The sequence below is a fragment of the Sitophilus oryzae genome, unplaced genomic scaffold (assembly GCF_002938485.1).
Source record: "Sitophilus oryzae breed Bouriz unplaced genomic scaffold, Soryzae_2.0 scaffold_87_pilon_pilon, whole genome shotgun sequence".
Classification (NCBI taxonomy): Eukaryota; Metazoa; Arthropoda; class Insecta; order Coleoptera; family Curculionidae; genus Sitophilus; species Sitophilus oryzae.
In genome coordinates this window covers 107,165-127,804 of record NW_022147505.1, presented here as the reverse complement: position 1 = coordinate 127,804, position 20,640 = coordinate 107,165, and the positions used below count along the sequence as shown (strand labels likewise).

Below are 20,640 nucleotides of genomic sequence, written 5' to 3'. Positions count from 1 at the left end.
AGTAATTGTAAATTCACTATAATAAAATGTTTAAATTTGTTGTTATGTTAATAAATTTTTAAATTTGTTGTAACAAATTTACCACTAAGTAATAGTATAAGAAGTAGGCGATTTTAAAAGATAAATTTACAATGAATAGGTTAAATTTATTATGAGATACACATTTTTTACATAAATTCACACAGGGTATTGGTGAATATAAAGATATATTATAACATATTTACAAACATGCCACAAATTAGTCATACAGCGATTTTACAAATGAGTTGTAAAACTAAAGAACGGATAGTAAATTTACCACAATAATCTGTGGTAAGAAATAACCATTAATATTATTATTAAATTCACAAATAAATTTTTCAGTGTATACAGGGTTGTTCACCACATACGACACGGAGTATTGTAGCTAAACGTAACTAAAATTTTTACAAATTGTAAGTTTTGAGTTCGTTGAAGGACTATTAGAGCTACAATTTAAAATTAATTTGAAAAGATACATAGTGTCCCAAATAAGAAAAAAATGTTATAGTTGTATTTTTTTAATTGAACACCCTGTATATTATTCTATTTTTAGATTCTACGATTAAAATAAAGGTAAATTTGATTGGTTTATCACACTTAAACCTTACCGTTTTTAAAATATTTTCAATTTGGTGAAATTGCAGTCAAAAAATTAAGGCTTCATTTCTCCAAGGGTATCGAAGTTTTTAATACTACATATTTACTGAAGATTATTTATTGATCAGATATTGTGTTGCAATAATAAAAAGTATACTTCCTTATACAGAGCGTTCAAAAATTTATATTAAATAATTACTAGCTATAAACGACAATAACTTGTTTAATTTAAATGGAACACCCTGTATAGTTTATGTGATGCAGATACACAATTTATTTGTCTATCAAATTTTATTATACCATTTTTTACCTATATCTTCAAGTTCTCATATAAAATGCATATTTTTTATAATTTAGACCCTCGTTTAGACCTCATTTATCACTATACCCATGGAATATTAACATTTTAGATTTTTTTAGAGCAACATATGTACAAAAGTACAAAAATAATAACATAGCAAGCCCATTTGTTTACAAAAAGAAAACTATTTAAATCTTTGTAAAAGAGTATACCAATTAAATATACCACCATTATTTCCTCCCAAAAATTAGTTAATTAGATACTTTTTTAATTAATAAATTATTCTAAATAAATGTGGATTTGACTCAGAAATCAATATAATAATAAATTATGAAAATTAAAGTCACTGTAGTTATAAATAAGCATTCGTCAAAAAAGACACATACAAAATTCAGTTTTTTAGTATTTGGAGCAATTATTATTAATTAACGTAAACAGTCAATTAATGTAGTTTGAATACTAGGATCATATTAATTGGTTCTCTTTTTACCTAATTTTTCTCTTGGTTCTCACAAATAATATTTAATATTTAATTTTTTTTATTTTTAATAAAATAAGCAAACTATATCGACAATATTAATATCTGTACTCTTTAAAAATTTGGTACATCTTTAAAAATAATCTAAAATGTCAATATTCCATGGGTATAGTGACAAATGAGGTCTAAATTATAAGAAAATGCATTTTCTACGAAAACTTGAAGAGATAGGTAAAAAACGGTATACTACAATTTGATAGACAATTAAATAGTGCATATGAATTAAGTAAAATATACAGGGTGTTCCATTTAAATTAAACAAGTTACAGCCGTTTAAAGTTAGTCATTATTTAACATAAATTTTTGGACACTCTGTATAAGAAAGTAACATTTTTATAATTGCAACACAATATCTGAACAATAACTAAATCTTCAATAAATATGTAGTATTAAAAACTTTCATACCCTGGAGAAATGAAGCGTTAAATTTTTTACTGCAATTTCACAAAATTGAAAATATTTAAAAAACGGTAAGGTTTAAGTGTGATAAACCTTAATCAAATTTACCTTTATTTCAATCGTAGAATCTAAAAATAGAGTAATAGAATAATATACAGGGTGTTCCATTTAAAAAAAAATACAACTATAATATTTTTTACATATTTGGAACACTCTGTATCTTGTAAAAATATGTTTAAATTGTAGCTCTAACAGCCCTTCAACGAATCCAAAACTTACAATTTGTAAAAATCTAATAGTTTAGCTACAATACTCCGTGTCGTATGTGGTGAACAACCCTGTATAAAAACCTTTAATATTCGACAAAAACTGCAATGTGACAAAGAAAGTGACGAACACTGGTACAGTGCGGATTACTATTACACTTACCTTATACTTCAATTATTAATTATTACATTTTAATTTAGTCGAATTTTAATTTAACTAATCTAGTTTCTTAATTTTATTATTCCATTAATTTCTGCGTAATTTCTCCGTGCTCATAAATTAAATATCGGCCTTTTACCATTGATTTTAATGAATTTCATCATCCCCAGGCAATCATCTCGAACCATCTCTTCTCTGGCGGCTTCCGTTTCTTACAATTTTCATATTCCCACGCAACTCTTACCAAACACCATCAAATTGCACGGTAAAAGTATCATAAAGTATATTACAGCCATTGTAATACGAAAATGTATGGTTCTGATGAATTAGGTAACGCATTTTTCTATTTCATCAATTAAAAGAGTTTAGATTTCGGTTACTTTTGCGGTTGGATTTTGGGGAAACATTGAAATATGTTGTAAATGGAAATAGTTTTATGGTTGACAAAAGAATATATTTCATACTACGTCTTTGACACCTGCTTCGATTCTCGTGGCTCATTCTTTTTTTGTATTTTTTAATACGGTTTATTTTCATTAAATTATGAAATATCTTATAATCAAAATTACTTTATTATACAATAGTGGTGCAAATAAGTTGGATTAAACAATAATACCAGAAGTATATAAAAAAATACAGTGTAACTTCAGTAGTCCGGCAGATATCGTTCCGGCATACGCCCGGATTATCGAGGTGCCAGGATTAATAAAGCTACTTAAATTTATTTCTTTAGAAAATGAAAACAACCCAAAAATTGTCAAAAATAACGTTTATTAATCTAAATTATAGATACTAGTTTCCCATAAAAACTTGATTCCTCGCTGCGTTGCAGCACCCTTATACAGGGTTGTTCACCACATACGACACGGAGTATTGTAGCTAAACGATGAGATTTTTACAAATTGTAAGTTTTGGGTTCGATGAAGGACTATTAGAGGTACAATTTTAAAATAATTTTACAAGATACAGAGTGTCCCAAATAAGTAAAAAATATCAAAGTTGTATTTTGTTAAATGGAACACCCTGTATATTATTACATTTTTAGTTTCTACGATTAAAATAAAGGTAAATTTGATTAAGATTTATTATACTTAAACCTTACCGTTTTTGAAATATTTTCAATTTTGTGAAATTGCAGTAAAAATTTTAAGGCTTCATTTCTCCAAGGGTATCAAAGTATTTAATACTAAATATTTACTGAAGTTTATTTACTGATCAGTTATTGTGTTGCAATAATAAAAATAATACTACCTTATACAGAGTGTCTAAAAATTTATTTAAATAATTATTAGCTTCAAACGGCAATAACTTGTTTAATTTAAATGGAACACCCTGTATATTTTACGAGAATCAGATGCACAATTTAATTGTCTATCAAATTATATTATACCATTTTTTACCTATCTCTTTAAGTTTCCGTAGAAAATGCATTTTCTTGTAATTTAGAACTTATTTATCAATATACCCATGGACTATTGACATTTTAGATTATTTTTAAAGATGTACCAAATTTTAAAGAGTACAGATACTAATATTGTCGATATAATTCGTTTATTTCATTAAAAATAAAAAAACTGTTTAAATATTTGTTAAAGAGGACCAATTAATATTATTCCAGTATTCAAACTACATTAACTGACTGTTTGCGTTGATTAATAATAATTGCTCCAAATACTAAAAAACTGAATTTTGTATGGGCATTAGACAGTGTGATAAAAAGTAACACCTTAAAAATGATATTTCATTTTTTAATAAATGCTTATTTATAACAACAAAGACTTTAATTTGATAACTTATTATTATATTGATTTCTGACTCAAAAATCCACATTTATTTATAATAATTTATTAACGAACACAATTAAGTATGTCATTAATTAGTATATGGGCGGAAATAATGGTGTTATATTTAATTAATGGTATACTCTTTTATAAAGATTTCAATAGTTTTCTTTTTGCATACAAATGAGCTAGTAATATTATCGTTTTGCTAAAAACGATAATATTACTAGTCTGTACTTTTTGTACATTTGTTGCTTTAAAAACAATCTTAAATGTCAATATTCCATGGATATATTGATAAATGAGGTCTAAATTATAAGAAAATGCATTTTCTACGAAAACTTGAAGGGATAGGTAAAAAATGGTATAATACAATTTGATAGACAATTTAATTGTGCATCTGATTCTCCTAAAATATACAGGGCATTCCATTTAAATTAAAGAAGTTATTGCCGTTTGAAGCTAATAATTATTTAAAATAAATTTTTAGACACTCTGTATAAGGTAGTATTATTTTTATTATTGCAACACAATAACTGATCAATAAAGAAAGTTCATTAAATATTTAGTATTAAAAACATTGATACCCTTGGAGAAATGAAGCTATAAAATTTTTACTGCAATTTCACAAAATTGAAAATATTTCAAAAACGGTAAGGTTTAAGTATAATAAACCTTAATCAAATTTACCTTTATTTTAACCGTAGAAACTAAAAATGTAATAATATACAGGGTGTTCCATTTAAGAAAATACAACTTTGATATTTTTTATCTATTTGGGATACTCTGTATCTTGTAAAAATGTTTTTAGATTGTAGCTCTAATAGTCCTTCAACGAACCCCAAACTTACAATTTGTAAAAATCTCATCGTTTAGCTACAATACTCCGTGTCGTATGTGGTGAACAACCCTGTATATAACAATTAAGGCAAATTCATTTACGTCACTTCCAATGACAGGTTTCTGCCTAATAGGTATTTCATATACCACACTATCAGCTCTGCGAAATAGGAACAGTAGTTTTTCAAAGGAACACTTATCAAGAAAGTTCCTATTTGGACATCTTTGAGCATAAACCCTTCAGGCCAACAAGCAATTGTCCTCACAAAATAAAATCACTAGTAACATATGCACACATTTTGAGTTATGCTGATGATACAGCAATTTTCTTCAGATCAACGTGTTGGAATCAATTGAAAGCAAAAGTAGAAAAATCAATGGAAATAGTGTGCAATTTCTTTAATAATAATCTTCTTACTGTTAACTTTAAAAAAACTTTCTTCTTACGTTTTGCCTGCTATTCAGATACTCTTCCAAAATTCAATTTAGATATAACTTATAACAATAAGCTAATGACAATAAGTCAACAAAAAAATTTAGGTATCTTGGAGTAATATTTGATAACCACATGAAATGGAATTATCATATTCAGTTTGTGACTAAAAAGTTAAGATCACTTATTGTAATATTTAAGTATAATTCCTATAGAATTACTAAGAAATGTGTATTTTGCTTTAGCTCAGAGCCATTTACAGTACGGTATTGTGGCCTGGGGCTCAGCAAGCAAAAATCAATTATCAAGTGTAAATATAGTTCAGAAATGGTTGCTGAAAATAATATACGATAAAAACTATAGATATCCCTCTGATGCCTTATACAAAGAAGCAGCCATTTTTGACGCTAAACAATTATTTTGGTTTAATACATTATCTATAACATTCAGCAATAGAAGTAAAAATAATCTAATCCCACTTTCATACTCACTACGTCGACGCGAATTAACTATTAATGTACCTCAGATGCATAAAACTATCGGACAAAAAAGTCATTTATATGTAGAACCTAAAATATTTAATGTTTTACCTAAAGAAATTGTTAAAACATTAATATTTAAAAAAAAAGATTAAAATAATGGATACTTGGTAGAACAATAACCGAAATGCATACATTTATACTCAGCAAAATGTGAAATATTAAAAACCATCCACAATAAATATAATATTTGAAAAAAAAAATGTAATCTTATATGCTTTAGAACTTGCAATCTACCCTATGTCAATATCTGACCGCTGTGTAATAACTTGTTTTTTAGCGTGCTTAAGTGTTGGAAAATGAAATAAATTAATTTGATACATTTAGATATAGTTTAAGAATTTAGAATAAAATATTGTAGTTATTATTGTAGAAATAAAACTCCTCAGACAAGGTTCTACCTTAAGAGGATATTATGTTTATTCACTATTTTGTATTCGTAAGTTATGCATAAGTCTTGTATATACTTTGTAATTGGATCAGTTTGAATAAACATTATTTATTTATATTTATTATTTTATATCCATTCCTTCCGCCAAGCGATACTGCTTTATTTTTCTTGATAAAATAATAAATACTTACTTATTAACCTTATTGTAGGTAAATTAAATAAAAATAACCTGTTATAAATTTAAATAAAGTCCAACTAATGTAGATTTTGAAAATCCCTACTAAGTGTCAATAGAAAATTGCCATGGCCAGAGGCGGATACAGGAATTTATTTTAGGGGGGGGGGGCAAATAAAAAGTAACGTAGAATATGCTTTTTAGAGCGCCATTTTTAACCCAAAATTTAACTCAATTTATAGATTTTAGTTTGGTTTGGTCGCTTTTTATTTAAAATTTGAGCCAGATAGGTATAGGAAACCCTTATATAATTTGAAAGATCATTTAAATCTGCTTCGACTTATTTTAAAAAATACACACCCTGTATATTCATAATAATTTTTTTAATTATGCACGTTGTCTTCCCACATATAGCCATAAAAATTTTTGTTTCTGCATCTTTCCGTTTTCGTATAATCAACCGAGGCGAATGAGGTGCGTCACCCTGTATATCACTACTAAAATTCCATAAATTAAAGCTGACCATTTATTACAAGGTGTTGAAAAAATTCGTCCTCCAACTCATCGGAATGATTTACGATTTAGTTTTAAAACAATTAAAATTTAATAGGTGTGCTCTCAGAATAGCTAAAGAGAAATGGATAAATGAACAGTGCGCTGATATAGAAACCCTGGAACAAAAACACGACAGTTTTCACCTTCATAAAAAGATCAAAGAGGTGACACATACTTATAAACGTACAATACCGGGCAAACTTATTGATAAAGGACCAGACATACTAAAGGAGGAATTAGTTAAAGCCTTGGCAGAAACTAAAAATGGAAAAGCTGTAGGTCCTGATGATTTAAATGTTGAAACCCTCAAACTGTTGGACGAAGAAAATATGAATCTTCTGCTTAAATTGTTTAATCGCATCTACAACACCGGAGAGATACCTAAACAATGGCTGCAATCCACATTTGTAACGCTCCCAAAAAAGTCAAACTCCAAAAGATGCAATGAGTATCGTCTGATAAGCCTTATGTGTCATACATTAAAAGTGTTTCTGCCTGTCCTGCACTCTAGACTATGGAGAAGGATTGACGAAAATATAAGTGAAACTCAATTCGGCTTTAGAAGTGGGCTGGGAACCAGAGATGCTTTGTTCTCAATACAGGTTTTAGTCCAAAAATTCCTCGATCAGCAGACAAGTGCCTTCGCATGTTTCATAGATTATGAGAAGGCATTTGATAACGTGAAACATGACAAGCTGATACATTTACTGAAGCGGATTGGGTTAGATGGCAAAGACATCAGAATCATTAGAAACTTATATTGGAATCAGTCAGCTTATATAAAAATCGGAAATATGTCAACAACGGATATAGAAATTCTTAAAGGCGTCAGACAAGGATGTATATTATCGCCACTTCTGTTTAATTTATATTCTGAATCGATATTCCAGGAGGCGTTGGAAGATTTAGAAGTGGGAATAAAGGTAAATGGTAAACCTATTAATAACATCCGATATGCTGACGATACGGTGCTCCGATATGCTGACGATAGCTGGCAATGAGAAGGATTTACAGTGCCTGGTGGACAGAGTTAGCAGTATTAGTCAGAGTCATGGTCTTAAAATAAATATAAACAAAGCAAAATTTATGATTATCAGCAAACAAAATATCGTTTTTTATCAGCAATCAAAATATAGAAAGGGTAAGAAGATTTAAGAACTTGGGTTGCTAGCTGAACGATAAATGGGATCCTGATGAAGAAATCAAACATAGAATTGAAATAGCCAGAAACACTTTTTTCAAAATGAAAACTCTACTCTGCAACCGAGACCTGAATCTGACTACTCGATGGCGAGCTACCAAATGCTATGTACTCTCTACATTGTTAGACGGAGTCGAGGGATGGACGTTGAAGGCACGGACCATGTCACGCTTGGATTCATTTGAGATTTGGTTATACCGACGAATGTTGAAAATATCCTGGACCGAACGAATAACAAATCTCGATGTATTAGAAAGAATGTGTAAGGACCAAGAACTATTAACTACAATAAAACGACGGAAAGCAGCATATTTTGGTCATATTTTTCGAAATAACAAATATAGTTTCCTACAGCTGATCGTTGAGGGAAAGATTGAAGGACGACGAGGCATCGGGCGTAAACGGTTTTCCTGGTTGCGGAATTTGCGTCAGTGGTTTAATATAGGAGAGGCCAGTGCAATTATCCGTTTGGCTCAAGACAGGGAGAAATTCCATTTGATGGTCGCCAACCTCCGATGAGGAGAAGGCACACGAAGAAGAAGAAGAAGGTGTGCTCTGTTCTAAATGAGCCTTAGCCATTAATAAATTTTAAATATGTATATAGTTAATAAATATAATAAATGAATAAAATTAATTTAAGAATTTTTATTTGTGCAAATTTAAAAATGTGTGTTAAACTTATAACTTAAAAACATACAAAATGTAGATAACGTAGGAGGTGGCAACATTGTATTTTCTCGAACTCCACTATAAACAAATTTCCGGAAACTGAACAAGCGACACTTAAAAATGTTAATCAAAATTTTCTCGAAATTGTCAAAAAAATTTAAAAATTTCAACATTTTTTTTTCGCAAAACACCTCATGGGCGTGTTTCTGGGGTCGAACTATACTACCACTTAAAAAATTTGCACTATTTCTGAGACACCCAGTATATGGGAGAATTTTATTAATTCAAGAGCGATATTCCCAGAAGATTGCACCAACGAGGAATTTCCTTCCTACGTGGCGCAATCCCCCGTTTCGGCGGTAATTCTATCAGATATCTAAGATCGTTTCCAAGGAATTATGTGTTTCACTTAAGCGGAGTACAATAAAAAAACAATAACAACAGCGAAAAAGTAATTCCGCTTCTTTGCTCATCAGTCTCACCACCGTTGTTGGCGCGTTTTCGCAACCGGCGACGTAATATCGTAAATTAACGAGGTGATTAAATCCAAATTAAGAGGTTAAATTGGACGAGACGATGTTGAAGATTTCACTAAATATTTCGATTCGACGGGTTTTTTCACTAATTGAATATCGGTCAGTGGGTTTAACGATTTTTTTGTTCGTTTTGTTAGAATGCGTTTAAAACCCAATTAAAATTACATAGAAATAAATTATACAGGGTGGCGCACCTCATTCGCCTCGGTTGATTATACGAAAACGGAAAGATGTAGAAACAACATATTTTATGGATATATGTGGGAAGGTAATGTGCATAATTTAAAATTATTTTGAAATGTACAGGGTGTGTCAGAACTAAGATCCATACCAAAGTTATGTTTTTTCTCATGGAACATCCGGTATTTTATTTCATTTTTGGATTCTTGGGCATAAAATAAGGCATTTATTATAAAGGTTTAATATGTTTAAATGCTTTAGTTTTTGAGATATTTAAAGATATTTAAATATGCATGATATAATAAAAAAGTTTGTCAACACCTCGTACATTTCTTTTCAGAATTAATTCTTGTGCTGACTTTCAAGCCAGAGAAATAAACTTTACTAAAAAAACTTGATTGCTTCCTTAAATGTATACAGGGGTATCAAAAATTGCTGGTCTATTTTAAATATTTATTTTACATAAAAACTTTGTTATTTCAAAGACAACACCCTGTATTTTTTTAAATAAGTTGAAGCAGATTTAAATGCTCTTTCAAACTGTATTAGGGTTTCCTATAATACCTATGTGGCTCAGATTTTGAATAAAAAACGATTTTTCAATAAAATTGTAATATGGCTGGTGTCGCCATGGCAATTTTCTAGTGACACTTAGTAGCTATTTTCAAAATCGACATTAGTTTATGGACTTTATTTAAATTTATAACAGTTTATTTTCATTTAATTTATCTACAATAAGGTTAATAAGTAAGTATTTATTATTTTATGAAGAAAAATGTAAAATAGGTCTTTCGTATAACCTAATTTTGTCTATTAATTAGGCAGGAACGTGTTGTTGGAAGTGCAGAAAATGAATTTGCCTTAATTGGTTCTTTTATAGAAAATCCAATATTTCTACAAGTCATCGTAATATAAATCAAAAATAACTACTTCTTTATTTTTCTGGATAAAGTAATGAATACTTCCTTATTAAACTATTGTAGAAAAATTAAATAAAAGTAAACTGTTATAAATTTAAATAAAGTCCATAAACAAATCTCGATTTTGAAAATAGCTAGTAAGTGTCACTATATATAATTGCCATGGCGACACCAGCCATCTTGATTACAATTTTATTGAAAAATAGCGTTTTATTCAAAATCTGAGCCACATAGGTATAGGAAACCCTAATACAGTTTGAAAGGGCATCTAAATGTGCTTCGATTTATTTAAAAAAATACAGGGTGTTGTATTTGAAATAACGAAGTTTTTATGTAAAATAAATATTTAAAATAGACCAGCAATTTTTGATATCCCTGTATACATTTGAGGAAGTAATAACTTTTTTCAGTAAAGTTTATTTCCTTGGCTTCAAAGTTAGCACTAGAATTAACTCTGAAAAGTAATAGAATAATAAAGAATAAAATTTTCCTAGATATTTTCAATTACATGATTTGATCTGAGTAGATCTTTATTATTTGATAAAATCTAGGTGTCTGTGATATGTCTGACGTTACTTCAACATAGCTGTCTAATTAGTCCAACTTTAATAACTAGTTATCATTTTGTGTCAGTTAAAACAAAACAATTTCTCAGGAATTTGCCGAAAATGCAAACTTATCCTACATCAGAGAATTGATATGATTCTATTAGTTGGTGAATGCAGTGTGCATTCACGAATTAATAGAATACCTAAACGCTCCTGATTTTATCTAGTCTGTTACTTACTTTAGTTCAATATCAGGCTATACAAGGTCAACTAAAATTTAGATAGCTGTTATCGAAATTTAAAATTTACTATTTATTTTCACAAAATGTAAAATATGTCAAAATCCTTAGATTTTAGGTATATGCTTCTTTAATAGAATTTACCTTTATTTTTTTCCTAGAATCCGAAAATCAATTAATATATAGGGTGTTCCATTAGAAAAAACACAACTTTGATGTGTAGCGTTTTTGGGGACACCCTGTATAATTCTATATATTTTTAAAAATGCTTTCAGTTAACCTACATATGCTGCCAAAATTTCATTTCTATATAAACTACCGTTTTCTTTGGAGCTTCCGCGGCGTATGAGAGGCGCCACCCTGTATTTAGGACAACTAATGCACAGCTCGGGATCTCTACTACCAGAAATCAACAGAAGAATTAAGTTAGCATGGAGTACTTATGGAAGAAACTCCATCATATTCAAATCTAGAATGCCACTTTATCTAAAGAAGAAAACATTCGACCAATGTGTACTACCAGTCATGATCTCTGAATGCAAAACCTGAACACTCAAAACGGACATTATCAGGAAACTGCAGGTCGCACAACGCTCAATGTAACGAAATATGCTGGGAATAACAAAGAAAGACGATAAAATAATAGAGTGGATACGACAAAAGACCGAGGTAATAGATGTCATCCACAGAATCAAGTCACTCAAGTAGAAATGGACAGGACACTCTTAGCAAGAAGGACCACAAAAATTACAATATGGTACCCACGGGGAATTAAGAGACCTAAAATAAGACCAAATCTGAGATGGAACCATGGTATTAGGAAATTAGCAGGGATAACTTGGGCCCGCGTAGCCAACAATAGACAACAATCAATGGGCCCAACTACAAAGAGAGTATCTAAGTATGTGAGGGAGGCTACACCATCATTGGAAATTCGGTTGAATAAGCTGACGACCCTTCGGATAGTCAACGGAGAGATCAACAATGACTGATGACTTACTTCTTGACAACTTAAAGCTTTGACTTAGCTCTTTATGAAGTCGACATATTTTGTTAATCTATAAAAATTACTATTTTCTAATACAAGTATAATGTGCAAAATAGAAAATAAAGGGTAATATAATCATGAATTATTTCCAACACAGCGTTCAAATTTAGGTTAAAAAATGAATGTAATTGGCAAAGTAACTTTTAATCGGTATAGAATTGAGCACTGTTTATTTTTTTTTTCAAAATACTTGGTGCTGATGGAAAAGCAATATGATAAGGCCATATAAAAGGTATTTTTTTTGTTGAGGAGGGGGGTTAATCACCGCGATTTTACAGATCTATTGTGTGTTCCCCTTTCTTGAGTTATAACGAGTTATAACTCATCATACAGTCGTAGGGCTTTGATAAAAGCCAATATCTGAGACGGCTGCACAAGGGCCAGCTCTCCATCTCCGACATCAGCCGTAGCAAAGTTAAGGGGGGTGCAAGGGGTATTGAAGCGATACATATAGCCTAGCTTACCCAAAAGTCAACCTCACCTTCACGTGATGCACCCTGTTTACACAAACGAGGCTCTGACGTCCGAGTATAGGCGGTATAACCTTATGCAACCCTCAGACTTACCATCTTCTGGGGAAAAGGAGTAGTAAAGTACACCTAGCTGGCCGAGAACGTAGCACAAGGAACTATCGTCGCGGTCCTCACTGTGCCATAGCCATCCCGTGCTACAGTTGCAGCCAAAACTGTGCCGCAGCGTAACCGCCACAGTTAAACCTTTTCACGCAGCTTACACACAAAAATGATGGAACATTCGAGTGGGACAAAATTATCATCCGGAGGTAAAATACCCCCTCAATCGGAACTCCGGGAGGGGGTGCCTACTCGAGAGTATCATCGGAAAAACAAAAAACATCAATGTTTCACGTTTGCGGCGTGGAACGTCCGCACTCTACTGGACAAGATAAATTCAAATCGACCAGAGAAAAGAACAGCACTGGTCTCACAGGAACTCCACTTAAATATAGATGTTGCCGCTCTAAGCGAAACCCGCTTTGCGGATGAAGGTAGTCTCACTGAGGAGCATTACACCTTCTTTTGGAAAGGTCACCCCGCAACACACAGAAGAATTCATGGCGTAGGCATTGCGATCAAAAACGAAATCGCCACTAAATTAACAAAAGTACCTATTGGTGTCTCCGAACGTCTTATGACCCTAAGGTACCCCATATCAGACAAAACTTACGTCAACATCATTAGTGCCTACGCTCCCATCCTTGACGCTAAAATTGAGGATAAGGATAAATTCTACCAAGCTTTACAAAATGCCCTCCAACGAACTCCAAAGCACGAACGGATCATCTTGCTAGGTGACTTTAATGCCCGTGTTGGCAAACAACAGGAAATGTGGCCTGACGTATTGGGAAAACATGGAATGGGAAACGTAAATAGCAATGGTGAACGCTTATTGCATCACCAATACGTGGTTCATGTTGAAGGACAAGTTTAAAGGTACCTGGAAACATCCTAGATCAGGCCACTGGCATCAATTAGACCACATAATCGTTCGAAGGACGCATCTAAAAGATGTTACGATCACAAAAGCCAGAATAGATGCCGAATGCGGCACTGACCACCGACTTTTAATTTCAAAAATGAAAATCCAGTTAAAACCCAAACATCCACACTGTAAAAAGCAAAACAATATGACCAGATTGAACGTACGGGGTCTAGAGAACAACAATACCGCCGACGCCCTCCGGGAATCCATCAAAGATCACTTCCACCGATAACTTCAATCTCAATCTTGGAAGCTGAACAAGGTTGGACACAATTAAGGGATGCGATTCATAAAACCAGCGAAGCAGTACTGGGAAAGTTGAACAAAAAGAAACAACCAGAGTGGTTTAACGAAAATCAACAGCATATACAGGTTTTGTTGGAACAAAAGCATAGAGCACACCAAGCAGTTACTGCAAATCCACATAATCCAAGACTGGTAGACAACTTTAAAGAGCAGCCAACAACACACTTCGAAGAGAACTGCGCCAAGTAAAGGATAACTGGTGGTTAGAAAAAGCGAATCAGATTCAGGAGTATGCCACGCATCACGATTATCGTAAATTTTTTGAGGCTGTAAAAGAAGTATACGGTCCAACCAAGAAGGTAAGCTGCCCAATCATGGCACAAAATGGCGAACTTCTAAAAGAGGAAGAACAAATCCGAAATCGCTGGAAAGAGCATTACAGCCATATCCTTAACCAAGAAAACAACCCCAATATGGAAGCACTAAACACAATACCTCAGTATAACAGCCTCGATGTATTAGACATCCCAATAACAGAACAGGAAATAGAGACCTCCAGAAAACAGCTTAAAAACAACAAATCAGCTGGCTGTGACGCGATTCCGGCGGAAATCTATAAGTGTACAAGTAAAGAACTTATTGGTCATCTTAAGGCTCTCTTCGATGTCGTATGGGAAAGCGGAGAGGTACCTCAGGACTTTCGCAACGCGAATATAGTGAATATATTTAAGAACAAAGGAAGTGCATCAGACTGCGGAAATTACCGGGGAATTTCACTATTGGCTATGAAAATTATGTCAAACCGCCTGCACCCATACATAGAAAAAATCCTTCTAGAATCGCAAACGGGTTTTCGTACCAACCGCGGCACCGTCGATTCCATATTTTCCATCCGTCAACTACAGGAAAAAGTAAAAGAGCAGCAGTCTAAACTTTATGTTGAATTCATCGATCTAACAAAAGCCTTCGACTCTGTGAACAGAGATGCGCTTTGGGCAATTATGAAAAAGTTCGGAGTACCCAACAAATTTCTTACTTTGTGTAAAAGCCTCCATAACAACAACAAGTCCAGAGTGTCACATCATGGATCACTGAGCGATCAATTCCTAACAAATACAGGAGTTAGGCAGGGATGTGTCTTAGCGCCTCACCTATTCAACATATTTATGGCAGCGCTCTCCATTATAGTGGACAGCAAACTGCAGGAGAGAGGATTGGGCATTAGATACAGATACGACGGCGGTCTGTTCAACATAAAAAGACTCAGGGCAAAAACACGTACAAAATTCATCACAGAACTCCAATACGCTGACGACTGTGCTCTAGTTGCAAACACGGTACAACAATTACAAGAAACGTTGAACACATTTACCTGGGCATACGAAGCTTTGGGCCTTAAGCTAAACATCGACAAAACCAAAATCATGTGCACTCCCCCGGAAGATCATAACAATGCTATAAAAATCGGAGAAGAAGTATTGGAATATGTGGCGGAATTCAATTACCTTGGCTGTTTGATTTCGGAAAAGGCCAATATTGACTCTGAAATTCAGCACAGGATTAGTAGCGCTTCAAGGGCATTCTGGAAATTAAAAGGGTTTTCTACAATCATGACTTGAGTACCAAAACAAAACTTGCAGTGTACCGAGCAATTATAATCCCCATCATGTTATATAGGAGTGAAACCTGGGTGCCGTATCGCCGACACATAAAAGCATTAAACAAGTTGCAACAGAGACACCTTAGACAACTCTTAAGAATCCGGTGGTTCCATCATGTCTCAAACGTATCGGTCCTTGAAAAAGGTAACTGCGAGAGTATTGGAGTCATGGTTACAATCCCGCTTAAGATGGGCTGGTCACGTATGCAGAATGCAAGAAAATCGCATACCAAAATCTCTGTTTTACGGTGAGCTTGTAGACGGTAAGAGGAGGCCGGGTGGACAACTGAAAAGGTACAAGGACATTTTCCACGAAAACTTAAAGGGGATTAACATGCAGAATTAGTGGGAAACGTCAGCTCACAATCGAACTCAATGGAGAAGAGTTGTAAACTCAGTTAACAGCGATAACCAAAAAGTAAAGAGGCAACAAAGCAATGAGATTTTTGAATGTCCGGAGTGCGGTAGGCAGATAACATCACGTATCGGGCTTTTCAGTCACAGAAAAGCTCATGAAAGAAAACGCCTTGCGTGACCATCTTCTTTATGTGTGTCGAATACTCGTCAGCGAGTAACGGCTGTATGTATGTATGTATGTATATGGTTAGTACAAACGGTTGTCGTCTCGGTGCACTCAGTGATGAGGTTTTTTGGTGTTTCCCCATAGAATCTGCATTCATCGTTGTTTCTAAGCCTCAATCTACTGAGGTGTTCGCTAAGGACACAGTGCCCTGTACCCTTAACAATACGAAGATTGTATCAAAGAAGATCTTTAATTTCTCTCGGTCGTAAGTTCTGAGAAATTTTTTCGAATGTCTTAGACCGTTGAAGGATTCCCATTCCAGGTTAAGATGGAGTCTTCCAGGTTCTTCAGTTCCGCGTTAAGTTGGTTTCCACTTGAAGATCAGAACGATTCTGGTCCAGTTAATGGACTATTCGCTCCTGCTAGATCGTTTTCTTTTCATTGTCTTCTATCCCTTGGTAAGCGGAGCCCAGAGTAGAAGGACTTTATTTTGGTGGCCTAATTTGTTCAGTTTCTCTATTTTTTGCTACTTAAATTTCTAAAAAGATATGGAAATTCTTACTACCAATTTCATATACATTTTATACTATGCTAGATACGTACTTACAACCATTTGTTTTTTGAAAATTGTGTTCGTGATGCCTATATGCGTTTTATTATCAAACTTTATTACGAACGCGTAACCTTAAGGGATTTAGGGTGTTAACTTCGGGATTTCTACATGTAAAATCTATTGACACATACTGCTCATGCACGCCGGCTTGAGTCCGGATGATTTGATGACATTCTAGATTGAATTTTAAAATATGATTTTTTATTAAGCGAGAGTGTCAAAATTTGACATAATATGATATGTTATTCTATTCAGAATGTCATTTTCTGTCATTTCTGTCTTTAAAAATCAAAAGTTGTAGTCATTTCCGGTGAAAAAGGAAATGACCAAAAACAATTGAATACGTCAATCAATCCTAATTTATGTCATATACTAACATACCAAATCTGTTTTTTTTATCTAAAAAAATAAAAAAGTTATAGGGGTGAGCCACTTTTGAGACGCACGCGATATAAACATTTAATTTTTAATCAATGGTAATAGAGTTTTAATCAGCTTCTGTTAATCATCAAACGCGTTCAGTGTTTAAAGTGTTTTGGAGTATTATGGTAAAATAATATGGTGAAATTGTTTGGAGTATATGGTGAAAAAAGACACTATTTCGCAGTGTTAGATCTAAAGGTATTTTATATGGCTTTAAGAAAATCTTGAAATTTACAAAAATTAAAATCATTTATACGGGATTTCTTTATTATTGTATGAGACTATAGATCTTGCTAATGTCCTTATAATAATACTAGAATATTTAAATTAGTAAATCACTTAATTATTCTACATTTTGATTAAACATATAATGGTGGTACTTACCCCAGGTTCAAGTGACAGCACCGTAAGCCCAAATTGTAACAAATATAGCCATAGTAGACCTGAAACGAAATTATAAGAATTATTAAAGGCATTCGCAATAAAATTTATTTATTAATCCTCATATACTTGTGTTTCCTTGCTTTTAATAGAATATAAATAAATTGAATCATTCGACTAGAATTTCATGCTATTTTATAGCAAAAGGTTTTGCAAGTACGTTTCGAAAAGTTTAAGGTTAAAATACTTATCAGCCAACACCTGCAATTAGATTATGTTTGCAAGGTAATATGCTATAGGTTATTGAACATTTAAGAAGGAAATGTATACTTAACACAACTATTTATATTAAAAATCTACCTCATACAACATAATATACTCGTACACTGTTTGACATAGAAATTGCGACACCCAGTAAATGTAAATTTGTTTTATTAATATTTTAGGAAGTAGTTGGTATATTTCTCTGCAGAGAAATAGAGAAAAGTATTATCAACGCGAAAAAAAAACCGGATGTCTAAATGGAATATTATGGAGCAAATCAATAACAAAGCGAAGGAAATTCAAAACTATACGAAACCATGATAAAGAGCAACCTCCTGTATGTAGCAGAATAATGGAGAATAACAACTAAAAAATACAAGAAGAGGATAGAGGCCGTATAAATGGATGCCATTCGAAGATCAATAGGAATTTCAAGACAACAACGAATAAAAAATAATACCATAAAATAACAAATGGGTATAGAAGGTACGATAACACAGGATATAGAGAAAAGCAGCGGATCTGGTACGGACATGTAGAGCGAATGAAGGGTACTAGATGACCCAAGAAAATAATCAATTGGCAACCAAGGGGCACAAGAAAACAGGGAAGACCGAAACTGGAATGGCAAAAGAGCATACACAAAGCGATGAGTGAAAGAAACCTGTCAACAGAGGATTGTACGAATAGAACAGGCTGGAAATTGAGTATCGTACAACGTAGAAAAACGTTCTAAACCGACGTTGTTTGGTATAAATATGAATAACAATTTATTGAAAGGGATTCTTAACAATGCAATAGTGAGTTGCACCTCCACGTAAGTTTCCAAATTCTGTAACTCTTCGCGGCATGCTGCGAATGAGATGATCGATATCTTCCTGTGGTAGGTCTCCTAAGCTAAGGTTACCACGTGACCTAGACGTTGTACATCCAGCCGTTTTTGGCCTATCAGATCCCAGACATGTTCAATAGGTGATAAGTCTGGTGACGTTGTAATTCACGGGAGAAAGGCGATATTAGCTTGTCGGAGGAAGTTTTTAGTAACAGCGGTAAGATTTTAGTAATGCGACAGGTTGTAACACGCTATTACTGTAAGATTGCGCGTTCGAGATTCTGTCTATAAAAACTAAGGGTTGGCTGCTTCCAATTGTTATAGTACCACAAACTGTAACGCCCCTAGTAGGCGCAGTCTCACGCTCATATCAATGAATGGAAATAAATATCAACATAGACAAAATAAACTGGGATGATCACAAAAACACCCATAAATATTTTGGAATTGAAACTTAAATTTAGCGTCAGATGGACATTCCTGGAATGTTATGTCTGGTCACAGTTACTGCATTGGCTGGAAGTATGGACGCTGAAGGAACAAATAATGAAAAAAGTCGAATCCTTTGAGCTATGCTAAAAAACGAATCATCATCATCATGATGAAGCTTATTCCGTCCACTGCTGAACAAAAGCCTCCCTACTCTAGCCATATTTTGCTATTTTGTGCCACTTGCATCCAATTTCCAGCCAGTTTCTTATCTGTCCATCGACAAGGAGGTCGTCCTCTGTTTCTATAGTCTTAATGTCTCCACATACAGGATCAAACCATCGGCCCAGTCTTGGTACAGAACTGGTTCAGTACTGTAAAGATCTGGGCCAACTATGCATACCAGTTTTGGCCCAGCTTTGGGAATAGCTTGGAAGGATAACGTCGTGCCAGGCTTGGTTGTCAAAATTGGGCCAAGCTAGAACACCAAGGCGCGATGCTTGATTACCAGTGTTGGGCCAAACTTAATCACCAACCAATTTTGATCCCCAAGGCTAGGCCAAGTTTGATCACCAATACTGTGCCATATTTGTATACTAGTTTTGGCCCGACTGTGGTTATGTGGTGTTATTGTGGTTGTCGAATTAAAACATCGGGTGAGACTTTGAATCCGACGTTGGGCAATCACTGATCGTCAAGGCTGGGCCTGGCTTGAATGCCAAGGCCAAGCCATGTTTGATCGCCGAGAGTTTAATTGTCGAGTTTCATCCAGCAGCAAAAAAACAATTGTTTTTGAACCCAGCATTTGGAATAGAGCTAACACACAAATAATTACATTCATATATTTAGATTAGATTTGAGAAAAGCATTTAACAGCCGTACATCTGCTTCTGTTTAAAGCTTGCCAAGCCACAAAATAGGAATCAACTGATTCAGCTGGGTCGCCGTAGAATGGCCGGAGCTGAGATTCCCAGTGTTGGGCCAAAGTTGGGTGAATTAAGAGATGGCTAAGACTTGATTTCTCAGCCGTGGCCCAAGATAGGGTGAACATAGTATTAGCCAAGCCTGAATTACCCAGCTTTGGACCAATCTTGGTGTGCCGAAGCCTGGTTTACTGCGACTGGGCCACGCTTAGCCCCGTTATCAAACTACGGGGACTGCTGTATGGGTCGCCACATATTCTGCCCAATTCCACTTAATAAACCCTAACGTAACGGAACCTCTACGCGCTGGAGCTATGGAGACTCGGTTTATATTCAATACTAGAATTTAAAGGACTAATAAAAATATAGGATCTTCTTTCAATGCGCAGTAGGGAACGCAACGTTTACAGGCAGCCAAACGGGCCGCATGCTATTCCAGAAAGCATAGTAAACGATATATTAAAGACCCAGCTTTCTTAAAATACTTGTTTTCTCGACGTTGCCAGCTC

The 20,640-nt window shown here is 33.7% G+C and overlaps 1 protein-coding gene across 1 annotated transcript in view; it reads right to left on the bottom strand.

Moving 5' to 3' along the window:
- LOC115890510 (flocculation protein FLO11-like) overlaps positions 1–20,259 on the bottom strand; it is a 71,016-nt gene extending 50,757 nt beyond the window's left edge. The window contains exons 1-2 of the mRNA XM_030910757.1: positions 20,091–20,259; positions 17,687–17,745 (exon numbers count right to left, since the gene is read on the bottom strand). Coding sequence (XP_030766617.1) covers positions 17,687–17,745; positions 20,091–20,259 — 228 coding nt within the window. The remainder of the gene's footprint in view (positions 1–17,686; positions 17,746–20,090) is intronic.
- Between the last annotated feature and the right edge of the window lie 381 nt (positions 20,260–20,640).